General features: G+C 41.1%; 1 protein-coding gene across 1 annotated transcript; it reads left to right on the top strand.

Annotated features, from left to right (window-relative positions):
• The first annotated feature begins 1513 nt into the window (after positions 1-1513).
• Positions 1514-16501, top strand: cers2a (ceramide synthase 2a). The gene is made up of 11 exons (XM_070846160.1): positions 1514-1890; positions 9085-9258; positions 9410-9527; positions 9749-9867; positions 11017-11074; positions 11416-11466; positions 11628-11720; positions 12506-12634; positions 13030-13136; positions 14408-14561; positions 14658-16501. Exons 2-11 carry the CDS (start codon positions 9086-9088, stop codon positions 14802-14804), a joined length of 1149 nt encoding a protein of 382 aa, XP_070702261.1. The 5' UTR covers positions 1514-1890; position 9085; the 3' UTR covers positions 14805-16501.

Genomic DNA, 16501 nt, shown 5'->3' with positions numbered 1-16501 from the left:
GTTGAGGTGTGTGTAACCATAGCTGGGGTGTGTGATGAGCATTTTGGGTTTGGTCTGATGAGTCCCAACAAGCCTGGGCCTCCTTTGGCATGCCTGGGTGTATGAGGGGTGATTGATGCCATGCATTGAAACACTATCCTGTTCGCTCCGCTGCTGCAGCTTGAGAATCTGCTGTTATAATATTGTTCAAATAGAGCAGATTCGAGACAGTTTGGCATGAAATTTGAAGTAAGAAGCTACAGTGGAGCACACAGCGAAAAGAAATCTCTCAAAATACTGATACCATCAGTTTTATGTCCCCCACTTCCTCTCACCTCCTCTTGAGATATACTTGCTTTATTTTTTTGTGTTGCCACTTTTGCAAGTCCATAAAATTAAATTTAAGTAATTCCTGTAATCCAATACAAAACTCTACATATTCACTCAACATACTTGTACAACAGTGTTGAAATCTTGCTGAAACACTTATGAGCTACTAAGGGTTTGCAGTTAATTCAAATGAGTTTATCATGTGTTATTATGTGAATAGGCATTTAGAAAGGTGATAAACAAAGGACACAAAAGAGGACAGAAGAATGAATCATGTAACAAGTGTGTTGACTCTGCGGGGAAGAACAATGAATGAGAATAGTTGATTTACAGGTGAATAAATATTTCAAAAGCTATACATGTCTGAGAGCCTTGCTGCATCATATTCCATTATGTCTGAATTGTCAATTGGTACTTGAATGTTGTGTCTTTGTTCACATAAATAAAGACATTCCCACCATATATTTATGCAAACAGGAACATATTGGTGCACATTCACCAGAATACAGGTTCACACCTCCTCTGAGTGTCGTTTGTTGTCCCCTAGAAAGGGAGGGGGACGTGTTGCAAGCTTAAGTTCCTGGATGTGCCAATCTGATCTATAATGAATTGATCCCCGCCTCTAAGCTGTATCCAGATCTGTTTGTACCATGGATGTATTAAGACAACTGGATGCAGCTTTGGAGGCTCCCTTCCTATGAAAGTTGCTCTTCCCAGGTATAAAAGTACCCAGATCTTCCACACTGTTGGGCCCTCTCGGGTCTGCAGAGACAGCTAACTTCCTGTTAGCCCTCCGCTAACTTCCTGTTAACCCTCTGTTCTGCTGATTTACAGACATCTCTCTCACAATCTAAGTCTGTGGTACAAAGTCTTTTCGGGCCCAATTGCATCACGTGGCGGATGCCATTGTTGTAATTACATGGTTGGCCGCTATGTAAATTGGCATGGAAGCCTGGCAGAGACATATCTCAAGCTAAAGTTCCAGGATGTGCCGGTCTGATCTACAGAAATGCTGCATCCAGTCCTCTTTATACATCCACGTCTACCCTGATGTGCATGAAGTCCTGCAGAGAACACGCCCATGCTGGTTAAACACAAGTTTTTCAAGAGTCCCCTTCAGTCTGCCGGTGGTGGCACTACCCACCCCTCATACAGAGAGCACAGCCCCGCCCTCCCCCGGCCCACTCCGATCATACTACCACAACATCCACCGTAAGAGACCGACTGAGACACCCGGCGACCAGCGGAGGCCCAGCTACATTACTTTGATAAGACGGAAAAGTGTCAAATTAAACTTAATTTCCTGCCTCCTTGGACCCGCCACAGGGGAGACTACTGGGGGAGAAAGTGCGACACATTTTTTTTCTCCCCTCTGAGAATGAGGCGAAGCTGAGGTTAACTTCAGAGAGGAAAGAGGCGGATTGTAGCTCATTGAGCGATCAACAAGTTTGACTGTGTTTGATGGCGAGAACTACGTGAAATCCCCTCAGCCACAGCGGGAACAGAGGAAGGAAGAGCAGCAGCAGCAGCAGACATTTTGAAATTTCCTTACCGGCAGACAGCGCAGAGAGGAGAGCAGAGGTAAGCCGACTGCACCGTTACATGACGGGCGGATGCAGTCGTGTCTGTCGGGCTGGTTTAAAACCTCGGTGCGGGCTCAAATGATACACTTCACCCCCGGCGCACACTTTGGGATGCTATTTTTAGACAGAAACGCGAGAGTCATCCTCCCGGGAGGATTGTGTGAAGTTTTAACCGCGTTGCAGACCTCAAACTCGGCTTTAACTGGCAGCAGGCTCGGCCGTTGGAGAACGTTGGAGGGACCCGCACATCAAAGTTTAGCTAGTTTAGTTAGCTAACAGGCCTTAGCTTGTCCTCATGTTTGCTCAGTAACACCGCGATAAGAGAAGGTCATAAAAAGCACTCGGGTATTAGCCAACAAAGCCCAACAGTCGCCTCTGAGGAAATACAGAAGTAGTTTCCAAATGATAATCGGCCATTTGTAACGCCTGCGGTGAAGATTATATTTAAAAGTTTTCTGGCGTAAAGTGGAGATGTCGCTTAGCAAAGTTTCCCCTCCGGTTTCTCTTTATTAAGTGGGTGAATTACCCTTGTGGTTAACATTTGGCTTAACAAAAGTAGTTTGTCGTTGAGAAACTTGCTCACAGCTCCATCTCAGAGAGGCAGGCTTGTGTGTTCCGCTATGTCCGGGAGACTCCCCGCTTGCGCCAGTCTCTCTGTCAGCCGCTCCCTCCACGGCTTTACGTAAACAGCGCAGAGAGCTGCGACAGTCACTGTATGCAAAACTTTACTAAGAGACCCAAAGTTTAACCCACACAGCGGCCTCCAGCCTCACTTTACACCGAGGAGCATCACTTTAGATGTTACATTGGTGTTACTGTGTCCTGTGGGCGAGTCGAGTCAGTCTTACTAACTTCACCATTTCACATTTGCCTCCAAGGACTGTAAAACAGTAAGGTTTTAGTTAAAAAAAATTTTTTCCACGCATTTTTACACATGAATATGGACTTCAGGTAACTCCCCTCTGTCTTGAAGATTGCTATTTAGCTGATGAAGACTATATGATCTTTATTGTGTAGAGAGTTTGAAAAAAAAATGAGACCTAAATATATTAAAGGTCCCACATTCTGCTCATTTTAAAGTTCACACTTGTATTTAGAGGCCCTACTAGAAGAGGTTTACGTGGTTTAATGCTCAAAAATCACATTATTTTTCTCATAACAGACATGGCTGCTGCAGCTGTTTCCCGCCGCTCCATTTTAGAAGAACAGAAACAATCTGCCGCTTTGCTTTGCTTTTGCTTTCGACATCTTTTGTGTTACCAGGAGCTGGTGTTAGTGAGGAAAAAGCAATGGAGCGAGGTGGATTCACAGGGTTTTCATTGGCGGGGTCAGTCAGTCTGCTGATGGCGCTGGAGGAGGTCACATGATCAACAGAACCACGTTTTGACATCATAAGAGGAGCCAAATGTCGACGGTGTGTTTTCACACGCATTTTCTTGAAGATGGAGTGGTAGAAAAAGAGAGAGGACGGTCGGGCAGTCTAGCTGCACCGGGGACACACATTTATGTTGAATAGACATTAAAAAGTGCATTTTGCATAATATGGGACCTATTAAAGCTGCCTTGAGTCATTTTCTTGTAAACAAACATTGTGTTTACATTTAGTATTTACTCATCAATACACATTGTGTGTTTCCTTCAGGCCTAACAAACAAGTTCAAAGCAGTTCTGCCCTCGTATAACATTTGCAAAGCGCTTTTAAGTATTTTGAAAAACGCATTGTTTACATCTGTTTCCTAGCTGAAAGTTCAGGCTTTAAATTGTTTGTTTTTGCATTTCTTGATGCATCACCACCACCTTTAGACCAAGTCAATGGTGTTAAATTATTGGCAGGAATGTGTACTCCGTCACACAAAAACAACCAAATAAGTGCCCATAATGATGCCAGTGATCAAAACCTACACACAGTACCCTTTTTAACGGGAAGCATGTCATATAAACTAGGGCTGAGGAGTTTGTAAGAAGCAAGCGTTTACTGTAGGAGGCTGGAGGGTCTAATGATAGACACTATTGAGTTGAACGATGGAAAGTGTAGGATCAGGTGTTTCTGGAGCTTGACCCATAACTCCGGAGCAAAAGTAAAGACATCTCAGCCTCTGCGGCACACATTTGACCACTTTTCAAAAATCAGTTTCTTGTGACTCCTTCAACTTTGTAGAAATGCAGTATTAAATCACTGCATTATCCCTTTAAGGAGAAAGAAAGAAACTGATGAAGAATCAGATTAAGTGTGGGCTATATTTAGAATATCTTCACTGCTTTTCATTGCCGTCAGACTACCCTTTCTGACTGAACTAAGACTGTTCTGTCTTATTCTACGTTTGCTTCAAAGCCACCAGACTCCATTGCCAAAAACAGTAATTATACCTCACAGAAAACAGCCGTTGCAAGTCTATTGCTATCTATTTGCTTGTGTTATTGTGTGACTTTGGTGTTTTAAAGGCAGGACATTTAACACCGGAGAGACTAGTAAGAGTAGCTAGATTTTGAAAGTATCCAACTAAAAATATCCCAACCCCTCCCTTCAGGTTTTCCTACAAAGCATTCCCTGCCAAACTAATGTGTTAGTTCATTGATTTAGGTAAAATTACTATTTTTGTCTGGTGGCAATGTAAAGTAGCGAAAATATAGCGTGCACTTCAACTGATTGCTGACTGTAGATAATACACTAACTATTGATAAGTACCTTATACAACCCCACTTCAAATAATTTTAACAATTCCTTTAATTACTGGCGCCACACAATCTGAGAACAACTGGGGACAAGGATTGCTTGTAGACAGTGAGGCAGCAGTGAGGGTAGTAACTGTATTTTTTTTCTAGCACAGCTAGAAGCTTTGAGGAGTGAAATGTGAATTCAAATTAAGAAATTGAAGTCATACTTTACCTCTCTAAAAACACCCTGCCTGTCCTTGGACACTAAAGCATTGGTGCCAGAGGGTGAAAGTGCACTTTGGTCTGAAGTGAGAACTGTCCTAAAGTTGGACATGTGCAAACATCAGCTGTGTGCCACTGGATTAAAAGATATGTTAATGCCAGAATATCTGTCAGCCAGCATTAGGACAGATGGCTAATAATACAACAAACCGCCATAACGGATGATCTGTAAACCATGCTTGGCTAACAAAATGAAATGCAAGTTTACTTTTGCTTGCAGCAGTTACACTTACTGAGCCGCTGGTGCCGGACCTGTTTTACTGCCAACTGTTGATCTCCTCCAGTCAGGAAACGCTTGAGGAAATCACACCAGCAGGAGTGGACACTATTTTGTTAAACATGTAAACATCTAGGGACACATGAGGATATTTGCTGCATATAACCTGTGCACACGTTGCTTCTGGTTGCCAGTTTGGGAATGTACATTCATCTGCTGCCACACGCAGTGAAAGTGAGCTGTTTAGTTTAGATAAAATGTGTGCTCTTTTGGGATCTACACGTGAGAGCCTCCTTATCCAGTTCCCCCTGTTAGACAGAAAAACCCTCACCCAAATCCCATAATTCACCCTAGGACTGCATACAAAAAGTGCGCTCATTGACATGTTTTAACACAATCTACAGAAAGGCCAATCTCTGTTCTCTGTTTGAAGCTTTTAACAGACTTACCATGACCTGAGGTCAGCTAAGTAATAATGCTGGACACGAAGAGAAATTCAGATGTATTTATGTCAGTGTTTGTGGAGTAAAAATAAGAGTTTAAGGTAGATTTCTGGCATGAGAAGTGACTCAGGAGGGAGCAGGTTCACTGATCTCCACACTGATTAACTTCAAAAGACAGGATAGTTGATATTTCACTGCTGTTGTTTCAAGGTGAGGTGACTCATCTTTAAAACTGCAACTGCGATCCAGTTGAAGTGAAAGTCCTTCGCTATCAACAACAGTCTGCATGAGTTACTGTGCATTCATAGTGATTACAGATTAAAGTCCACTCACAAAGTCCTTGTAAAGGGATCTGTCAGGAAATTTGCGACCGTCTGAATTTCCCTCTTAAATGATTTGCATCAGAAGGACGCTCGCACTTTGTCACAAAGCTTTGACTGCAGAAGCAAAGGTGCAGCAGTAATATGAGGTGATATGATGATCAAAATCTGCTGATCTGACATTATAAAAGTCCACAGGTGACTTATTGTTCTATTGAGGAGTAATTGCAGCAGCAATGATGTCATCTCAGGTTGTTTGCGTGGAGATCATGTTGCTGTTTTGCACACAACAAAGCTGGAAGAATGTCGCCTGTGTCCACGTATCTGATGTTGCTCCTTATTAGTAGGCAGTGCTCAGCCTCAGTCTCTAATGTTAAAGACCACAAACCAAACCAGAAATGTTGTTCTTTTTATGGACTCTGCATAGCATAACAACTATTAAAATTCACCTTAAGGAGACTAAAGAGTCAAAAGCCATGCTAGGAGCTCTGCGAGGCTGTACTGCAGTGCTTCGAGCTAAATGTTAACGGTTGCTAATTACCACTAAACCCTGAGGACAGCAGAGGCTGATGGGAATGTCATTAATTTTGCAGGTATTTTGTAATAACGCAAAGTATCAATGATGGTGTCAGACGAAAGGGCACTGGATCAGGGATCAAAATGTCTGTACCAAATATTGTGGCAATAGTGGTTGAGCTATTTCAACAAAAATGTCAACTTTATGATGGCACTAGAGGAATAGCTAGAGACCTATCAAAGTCTGTAGGATTTATCCTCTCGGCATGGATTTCTCTGCAAATTTACCACCAATCCACCCTGTAGATGTTAAGATATTTCCCAACTTAAGTAAAAAATGTTGTCCTGCTGGTGGCGCTATATAAAGATTAATTTGAATGTGTCTTCAAGGGACCTTGGATTTGTAGCACATTTCATGCTAATCCATCCAACACTTGCTGAGATGTTTTAGTCTGGACCAAAGTGGTGGACTGACCAATATTACCATCCCAAAGCCATGCAGCTAGTATGGCTAAAAATATAGAAACAATAATAAGACATGTGTCTCATTTAGAGCTGCAACAATTATATATCATTTAATATCTGCACTTTTGAATATAGCTACCGCTTGTGCACTTCTGGTTAGATTCAATCTGCATTTCGTTGCCTTGTACCTGTGACGTGCAATGACAATAACGTGGAATCTTATCTACTCTAATGAAATGATTAATTGATGAGTTTATGACTATTAAAGTAATTACCAACTATTGTGATAATCGATCAGTTGGTTTGAGTAATTTTTCTTTAAGAAAAAAGAGTCTGTGTCACTGACATTTTACAGACAAAACAATACTCGTCAGATTAATCAGCAGTGAAAATAATCAGTATTTGCAGCCCAAATCTCAGTACAGTTTAGGAAAACTTGTATGTTATTTTTCCCCCAGTGTGCTCGACCACTTTATTCACCGGTCTTTGTAAAGAAGAGAGTGGATCACATCACTGCAGTTCTCATTTCTTTGCACTGGCTTTCTGTGGGTTTTAGGAGCCATCCATACCTCTCAGGTCAAGAAATAGCTTTCAGCATTTCTTTTATGTCTTCTAAACACTTTGATCTGCCTTGTCGATATATAACCTCTAAATCATTGAATATCAGTGACATAATATAACACATTTGTTTTGTTTAATAAGTTTGCTAGACTAGTTGTTTAGTCCTGGCCTTTGTAGAGGTTACAAAGGAAACGATTAACACTCGGTGAGCAGTTGGGAACATCACATCTTGCTCAAGATATTTTCAGTACATGATGTGCTAATTATGCAATTTCCTTTGCCTATCTCAGATACGAAGCATGTTGTGAATAATTGTGAAATTTTTTTTTAAATAAAATGGTGTCCATGGCAGTGGTTTCTGTTAACACTCCCACAATGCAATTTGCCTCATTTTACAGACTGAAAAATGACCACTGACCAGCTCTACATCTGGCACAAACTGATGAATCATGATTAGTGTGTGTCTGAAATCTCAATTCACTGCGCAGTATTGCGTTAACTATTCATCCATTACATAGAGCAGGGGTTCTCATAGTTTGGATGATAGACTGCCAATTTAAGGAGCTAGCATATGGTTGCACAGGAAAAACACATAAAATAAAATAATTCCAAACACAATCATTTATTTATGAAACCATCAGACACCAGAAAGAGTGATTGATTTAAAGAGAGATTTTCACTTCTGGCAGCTATCGGAGCGTTACCATATATCACAACACCATATAAGTATTATTATTGTTATTATTATTAGTAGTGGCTAACTTTAGCTAACAGCACTAGCATTGATCACAGAATGTAATTTCATGAGTTGCCACAATTTGTCATGCAGCTAATAGTTTTCCACACATTGTCATTCCTAACCTGACAGACAGGTAAGGAGGGTGCAGTTTGATGCAGTAGCATCTCAATAAACACAAATGAGTGTATGGTCTCAGTTGCTAGTTTCAAGTCTTCTTCAACACAGCATGATGTTCACTTTGTAAATTATGGTTCCATTTAGAGTAAAATAGACGATAGACTCAGAGGCGGTCTTCGTGGAATGAATGTCACCTCTGGTTCCAAAGATGGTGACGGCTGTGAAACCAAACTTAAGGCTTCAAAACGGCGGTCCACAAACAAGTGGGTGACATCACGGCGGCTTCATCCGCTTCTTATATACAGTTTATTTGTGCACATGTGTTATAATGCAGGTTGTTGAAGGTGAAAGTATTGAAATGTGATTGAAATATAATGTGTGCATTTCATGGCACATTCACAGACCACTTTTAGAATCACTGATATAGGGAGTATAGAAAAAGTGAACAACGGAGGGGTTTCTGGTCCATGTGTCTGAGTAAACATATCATCAAGCATCAGGAATAGCTGGATGTTTTTCAAGGAATGGAAATAAGTTCTTGTGGATTTTCTGATTGTATTGTGTTCAGCGTAATAAAATCCTCCCTACATCATTCCCCTTCATGTGGAACAGGAAGTGCCCAGATACAGTGCCTGTTGCCGGTACCCCGTGAGATTAATCACTTCCAATCAATACTCATTCCCCTCAGCCCTCTGTTTCCTCTCCTTCCTCTCAGGATATTGTCACAGCTGAGCCACTTGCTAAATTTAACAAATGGAAAATCGGTATGGAGATCACAGAGCAGATAAAACCTTTTAAAAAATTTTTTTTATTACCTCTTAATTTTCCTTTAATGTGATGCAAAAACAAATCCTTTTCTGTCACTGTTTGACTTTAGGATGTTGTCTCGGCTGAGTGAGCTGATATGGGCGGACTGGATTTGGTTCCCTGAAGGCCACGGCTGGGATGACCTAAAGGACCGCGATGGCAAAGTCTTCCCTAAACCACGGGACCTCTGGGCTGCTTTACCCATTGCTCTCTGCTTCCTGGTCATCCGGCAGATATTTGAGAGGTCAGTCTTCTCTAGTGGTGATCATTTATGTCGTGTCTCAGTGTCATTTGCTTGATAATTTACCCCTCTACCTACCTGATTTCCATGTTTGCCTCTGACAAATATGAGATGTGAGCAGTGTTTTCCATCCTGTGTGTTTTCCTCTTTCCAGGACAGTAGCGATTCCTCTTGCTTCCCTGCTGGGAGTAAGTGACAAGCAGCGAGTTCATGCTCCTCCAAATCCTGTCTTGGAGGCCTATTTCTGCAGCACATCAAAGCATCCCACACAGGTAATCAACCTGCATGCCTTAGGAAACTAGCACAACTTGATCCTACACACACACACACACACACACACACACACACACACACACACACACACACACACACACACACACACACACATATACATATATATATATATATATATATATAAAAACTCAGAAATATTGGTGTAAAGACTTGTGTTACAGCACTGACTTGTCTTTCCTTGTCCTGCTCTTGCTGCCAGAGCTCCATAGAGAGTTTAAGTAAGCAGACGGGCTGCTCAGTGCGACAGGTCCAGAGGTGGTTTCGGCGGCGGAGAAACCAGAACCGGCCCAGCAAGCTCAAAAAATTTCGCGAAGCGAGGTAGTTAAGCATCTTCAACCAGACATCAAATTTAACCCATTTTCTGTCTGACATTCATATCTGTGAGATGTTTTTTTCCACTCATTGTGAAATTTCTTTTTTGATGATTTGCTTTGATTGGAAATTGAACCATTGAGTTCTTAACTCTAGTTTGGTGCATTTTTAGTAAATACTGAAGAGATGCTCACAGGACAGCAAAGATTATGAAATTACAATTAGACCCAAAAGAGTAATGTCATGATAGTCAGAAGCAGAGATGATTTGAAATTTTTTTTTCCTGTGTTTCACTTGTGCAATATTCCTCTTATGACATGCAGTGAATAAAACACCTCAGACATTTTCTCACTGATGATTTGGATGATGACGGAAATATTTATTGTTAGTGTTATAAACTATATGCTAGTCTGAGGTGTACCCAGCCTATGCCGAGGGGCTATGAATGGATGTTTTTAGTAAAATGACGGAGCATTGAATGTGCTGCTTTAAATGGTACTGGTTGCTACTATAAGATGTGAAAAAAGGCTTAACCCTTGTATGGTGTTCGGATTTGTGAGACCTGATTTCATCCATTTTCATGCTCTTTATCAAAAGAAAAATTATACGATTAATAATTTTTTCAAACTCAGACTCATCAATATGAGCCAAGGCCAATGAGTCTGAGAACGGGTCCCACAGACCCGAACACCATACAAGGTTTAAATATACTGTATTTCCTGATACACTGATCGTTATTTTGTCATCAGGGTTTTGGCTTTCAACCCTGACACACCCAAAAAAAAGGGGAGCAAGTATTTCTCAAATGGCGTTGCATAACTGCAGTGATAGGAGCAGATTCATACTGTACCTTCAAGCAGAAGAATGCTGCAAAACGTAAAACATATTGATGGCAAACCAGGTGTTTCCCATCAGCGGTCAAAGGGAGTTTCCATCCAGTGTGTTTCACTGTTGAGTTTGCTGAGGTTTAAATAAGCGATATGTGCACATGAGTAGTTTTTCTTTTATATATGATTTCTTCGTCCTTTTAAATCCAAAAGCTGTGTGCCACTGTTTGAACATTGTTGTTGTGCAGGCGGGATGTCGTTTTTATGGTGTCTGAAATGATGTGTTACTGGGATGGGGTTTCTGAGATGACTGTGCATTCTCTTACAGTTGGAGATTTACCTTTTACCTTCTTGCTTTCTTTGCTGGCCTGGCTGCCCTTATTGACGTGAGTAACTGTCAGACTCTCACTCTGCCCTCATAATGTTTGTTACTTCAAATAAATCACTATGTGTCATTTTACTAAACATAACCAAGAAATACACTGTAGTCATAACTGGAAACCTGCTGTATTTATTGATCTGTGGGCACCTTTTGTCACCCTGACGTGTTTCCAGAAAAAATAGAAGGGGATCTTTTTGCTATGTTACACAATCTTTAATCTTGACACTGTTGCCATCCAAACATTGTTTTCCACGTTGTGTTTGTTTGGTGTTTGTTGGTGAGAGTGCTTGTGGTTGTGTTGGACACTTTAACCCTCATTAATATTGAGCAAATATCCCACCTCAGAAACCATGGTTCTACGATATGAAGCAGATGTGGGATGGCTTCCCGAAAATGGTATGTCAGCACCATAACATGGATTTTCTCTGCTTCTATGAAAAGTGCAGATATATACTTATCTTTATTTTGCTAGTTCAATCATTTGTTCACCAAATTACTTAACTAACTAAGAGGTAAAGGTGACTATTCTAACATTTTTTTTGTCTCCTTTTTTCCAGCCACTGTTGCCTTCACAGTACTGGTATTACATGATCGAATTAGGCTTCTATGTCTCGCTGGTTTTTAGCGTGGCATCGGATGTCAAACGTAAGGTAAGTGATACAGAGATGTCTGCTAAACTTCATTATCTCTATACTATAAAACCCCTCAGAAACCTTCCATCAAAAGAGATCCCTCACTGAGTGCATAGAATAATGAGAATGATCTGTTGTGTTGGTAGTATATTTTGAGGTTTGGATATTGGCTTTCCTATTAAGACGTCCTGCCTTTATGTGTTGTATCGAGTGGAGCCATCAGCATTCAGAATGCCATTAAAGATAACGATCAGCTCCACTCTTCCGCTTTGCCAGTTTGGTAAAGTCAGAGTGAGCGAGCAACAAAGTAAACTGCCTCTCCAGTTGCGAATGTTGCATCTGGAGGTGTCCTGTGAGTTAATGTGTGACCGGAGCTCTGTGGGGAAATAACGCTGCGGAGAGACCGATCATCCACAGGTCTAAATGATGTTGTGAAAGGTGGCAGACCTTCATGCCAGTCAGCGAAATGCAAGGCCCAGCTCACAAATGCAAGGAACTAATCTTTTAAGCCAAAACAACAGTTTTCTGCACTTTTCCGGAGATCCTCTGTGTTGAAATCAGCCTCTAATATGAGGATTTATTTTGCAACTTTTTGTTCAGTTCCTTTTTTTGGCCTCCGTGTGTGGATTTAGTTCATTTTCATAGCCATCAAGCCGTATAATCTGCCATGTGCAGAGAGTTAATCATTTGTAAAACCAGCATCCATCAGGCACACACTGTCGATTAGTGACCAATCTTTACAGCTTGATCAATAAATGACCAAACATTGTTGGATGTTCTGTCCCAATTTTTTTTCTCTCAAGGATTTCAAAGAGCAGATAATTCACCACGTAGCCACCATCGTCCTCATAAGTTTCTCCTGGCTGGTCAACTACATCAGGGGAGGGACTTTGATCATGTTGGTGCATGATGCCGCTGACTATCTAATGGAGGTATGACAGCATGCTAACGTGGCAGGAAAAAAAGGGCGTCTCACTGATAAAAGCTCTGTGTTAACACACTTTTACATTATACATATCAGAAACATTAGCTTTTTGAGTACAGAAAAAAAGAAAAGAAAAGTATAAATTTCAAGTTAGTTGTTTTTTGTCAATATACCTAGAACAGGCAGTGTGGCTTATTAAGAATCTAATTGCAGTCACACAGCAGTAGTAAACCTACAAATGGCTGCCCTCTCCCATGTCCTCATAACATTTAGCATTACTGAATAGCGTGATGATGATGATGTTATGGTCAGAAGCGTACACCTCACACAGTTCACTGTCTGCCCTCTAGAGGAGAGTAAATGTAAATGTCACCTTCTGATCTCCCTCATCTTTCATTCCAGTCAGCCAAAATGTTCAACTACGCAGGCTGGAGGAAAACCTGCAACTTCATGTTCACCGCGTTCGCCGCAGTTTTCATCATCACCCGCCTCGTGATCCTCCCCTTCTGGTAAAAATTATGTGACATCCGATAAACTGTAGCTGTAATGAGTCACCGATGTGTAATAGGAACATTTGAGGAACGCGTGCACACTGACACATATTTATGGCCATTTCAAATTCAAAGAGCAAAATGGAAATGCCATAATGTTTATGGATGAAAACTGATTTTTCACATGAAACTAAAAGGATAAAGTTGGCAGTGATTTTAATTCTTCTGAAAGTCAACAAATCCCACGAAAAGGCTATCACGAACAATGAATTTTCCCTAGCAGGTGTTGTCTGTGAATTCACCGTCTGATCCTCTGTGCCAGAGACTGAAACACATCAGTGAGAAACACCTTTGCACTGGATAACGTGTCTACATTATGATGGACATGTGAGGACATACACCGGCCTCACTATCACATCAAGTGGTCAAGTATTGATCATAGTAAATAGTCCCCAACAAATGCACCGACAAATGTTTGTTAAAGGTTTATTGCCAGTGTAGTATATTGATGTATAATCAGGAAACATGAATCTAAAATACTAAAATATAAAGTAGAGATATTCACAAGTAGACACTACATCTGTTTTTAAAAATGAAAGCTAGATAAAACAATAATAGGAGCTGCTACTTAGTCTTTTGAGGAAAAAAACGAACTATATTCAGTTTAGTTCACCTTTACCTAATTTTGGAAATACATGTAGGTGACTCATTTACAATATAGCCAAGTATTAAACATGGGCAAAAGGTCCCAGACAGAATTATATATTTGTGACCTTTTCTTTTTATGCCAACTTTACAAACTGCTCAGCTTCAGGCCGTCTGCCACAGACGGGGCAGGGAAGTCTGAAAACACTGAGACCAGCACATTGTTGGTTTTGGTCTTTTGTTCTTCCACTACTTACCCACTGTAACTCACTGTGTTCATATCATACTGTCTCTTGTTGCTGCTGGTTACATGTTGTTCAAAAGAGTCGATTCATTATGAAAACAGAAATGCCATCTCGAGGGGGCCGCCAAAATGAAATGCCATGATGTATCAGAGTTACTCGATTTCAGATATGCAATATGTCCTCTTGAATATATCTGCATACAGGTAGTTGGTGTAAATGTGCGCTCATTTGAATTTTGCACAAATGTCATCAATTTGCATAAAACTAGAGCAAGAATCGAATGGAAATGTAACAACAGATGCATTGTGTCCCGTCGTGGTCCCTCTCAATGGGCTTTTGATGGTGACTGTAGGTGGCTCTGACTGGACTCTCTGTTCTGCCTTTTGTCCTCTCTTCCAGGATCATATATACGACGTGGGTGTACCCCCTCACCCTCTACCCTCCCTTCCCCGGCTTCTACTTCTTCAACGGGCTCATGTTTGTGCTGCAGGCTCTGCACATCTTCTGGGCCGGGCTCATCTTGCGCATGGTCGTCAAATTCCTGCCAGGCAACGTATGAACCTCCGTTTTCAGTTTTCCCACCCACCGCACAACACTTTGACCTCAAACCAGCAGCTGCACAAATCTCATGTCTCGTTTTTCCCAACAGGACATTGTCGAGGACGAGCGGAGCGACAAAGAGGAGACCGAGTCCGAAGATGAAGCCGATGACTGCGAACAGAGGGAAAAATCTAAAAACGGCCACGTGCAGAATGGCCACGCCGTCCTCAACAACAACCACAGTAAGACTGACTGATCGGACTGCGAGTGCTGGAGACGAAGGCTGTGTGAGGAGGTGACGATGGGCCCTCACGCATGGCCCTCACCTGAAAGCCAAAGAACGGAAGCGTGGCGTGTTTAAAGGGGCGGCGGGCAGCACACACAAATACACACACATCTATTCCCTCCTTTCTGAAACCCTCGGTAGTCCAACATGGATTTTTTCACTCCTCTGTGGATTACCATAAATTAAACAGAAAGAGGAAGACTGCGATGGAGAACCACAATGATCTGCTTTGCACTGAAGCAACAGAGCGGTTTTCTCGTTACACACACCTCTTCTCCCTCCACTCGAGCCTGTTTCGCTATTTGCCAAGATTTTGTGCTGTTCACCAAGTTGCCACGAGCCAAATCTGCCTGCTTGTAGCTTTATGTTTTGTTACTAGAAGTGTTTTAAAGTCACGCTGTGGTCAGGACGGGCAATCCCTTCCTGCACAGTCAGCTAAAACTCTTTTGAGTATTACTGCCCTTAAACCTGACAGATTTTTTTGCTCTAAATAACCCCACTGAAGTCAGTGACATCATGAGGAGCACTAAAATGAATGAGGTGATGTCTTTCTGTGGACCATAACCTGATTTAAGTGAATTTACTGAAGATCAGAGTATCAGTTAAAAATTAATAAAAAAAAGTTGGTTGTTGCAGCTGCCATGTTGTCACTTTGGTTCTTGCCAATGGTTGTGCTAAAATATATTAGTTCCAATAATCTTTAAAACAAAATAATTGGAAGAAAACCATTTTTTTCCCTTTTTTTTTTAACAGTCTGAAAGAGCGTGAGATGGTGCTACATCTGCTGTGTGTGTGTGTGTGTTGCTTTGTGCCTTTGTGGAAGTTTGTCTTAAATGCTTTGCCTTTTGGGAAGCAGACTGCACAGAGATAATTTTTAAATGTTTGTTTTGTTTATGCTTAATATCTTTTTAGTGTATGATTTTATTTTGCTTTATGTTTTATTTGTTTTCAGTCCAGTCGACGGTTTAAATTTTGGGAGCAATTTGTACGAGCGTAACCCAAACCAATCAGTAACTGTTTATGAATTCATTGCGGGCTGAAAGAGTCAATAGCGTTCCCATTCAGTGTTGTTTTTCTCTTCCATCCAAAGATGCACTTTATGGTTTCTTCTGTAGATCAGCTTTGACTAAATATCTGGTAAACAAAGGTAGTGATAGTGTTTGTTTCAAATTCAGACCTGATTTATTTTTAGTTTAGAGAGGTTTGGAGTATGATTTCAATTTTTTTTCATATTTATTCTCATTATTATCCACCCAAGATCTTCCTCTTGTGTTTTTGTTCATTTTGTAAAAAAAAAAAAGTTTAATGAAATATGGAGTAAAGCGGTAAAAATAAAACGCCAAAGTATGGTTTACATTTTGTATTCCCTTGTCAAGTGCCTTCATCATGTCAAGTGTTAATTGTTAACACAAAAAAAAAAAAGTCATTTCTGTCCCTTTGTCTTTATTTCTGCTGTCTTTTGTGCCTCAACACGTCCGACACATGCACTGTAACTGTAACACTCTGGGCCTCTAACTTTCCTGAACGCCGCGGCTCACTACGACCAATCACCTGCAGCTCCCTCTGAAGAGCTTTGCTTCTACAGAAAGCGTTTTAATTCTGCATTAAGTGTTGCTGAAATGTAAAATCATAATGACGATGATGATAAAGATAATTATGGATAACTA

Source organism: Pempheris klunzingeri, chromosome 16, assembly GCF_042242105.1.
Source record: "Pempheris klunzingeri isolate RE-2024b chromosome 16, fPemKlu1.hap1, whole genome shotgun sequence".
Classification (NCBI taxonomy): Eukaryota; Metazoa; Chordata; class Actinopteri; order Acropomatiformes; family Pempheridae; genus Pempheris; species Pempheris klunzingeri.
This window is presented reverse-complemented; position numbering and strand designations above follow the sequence as displayed.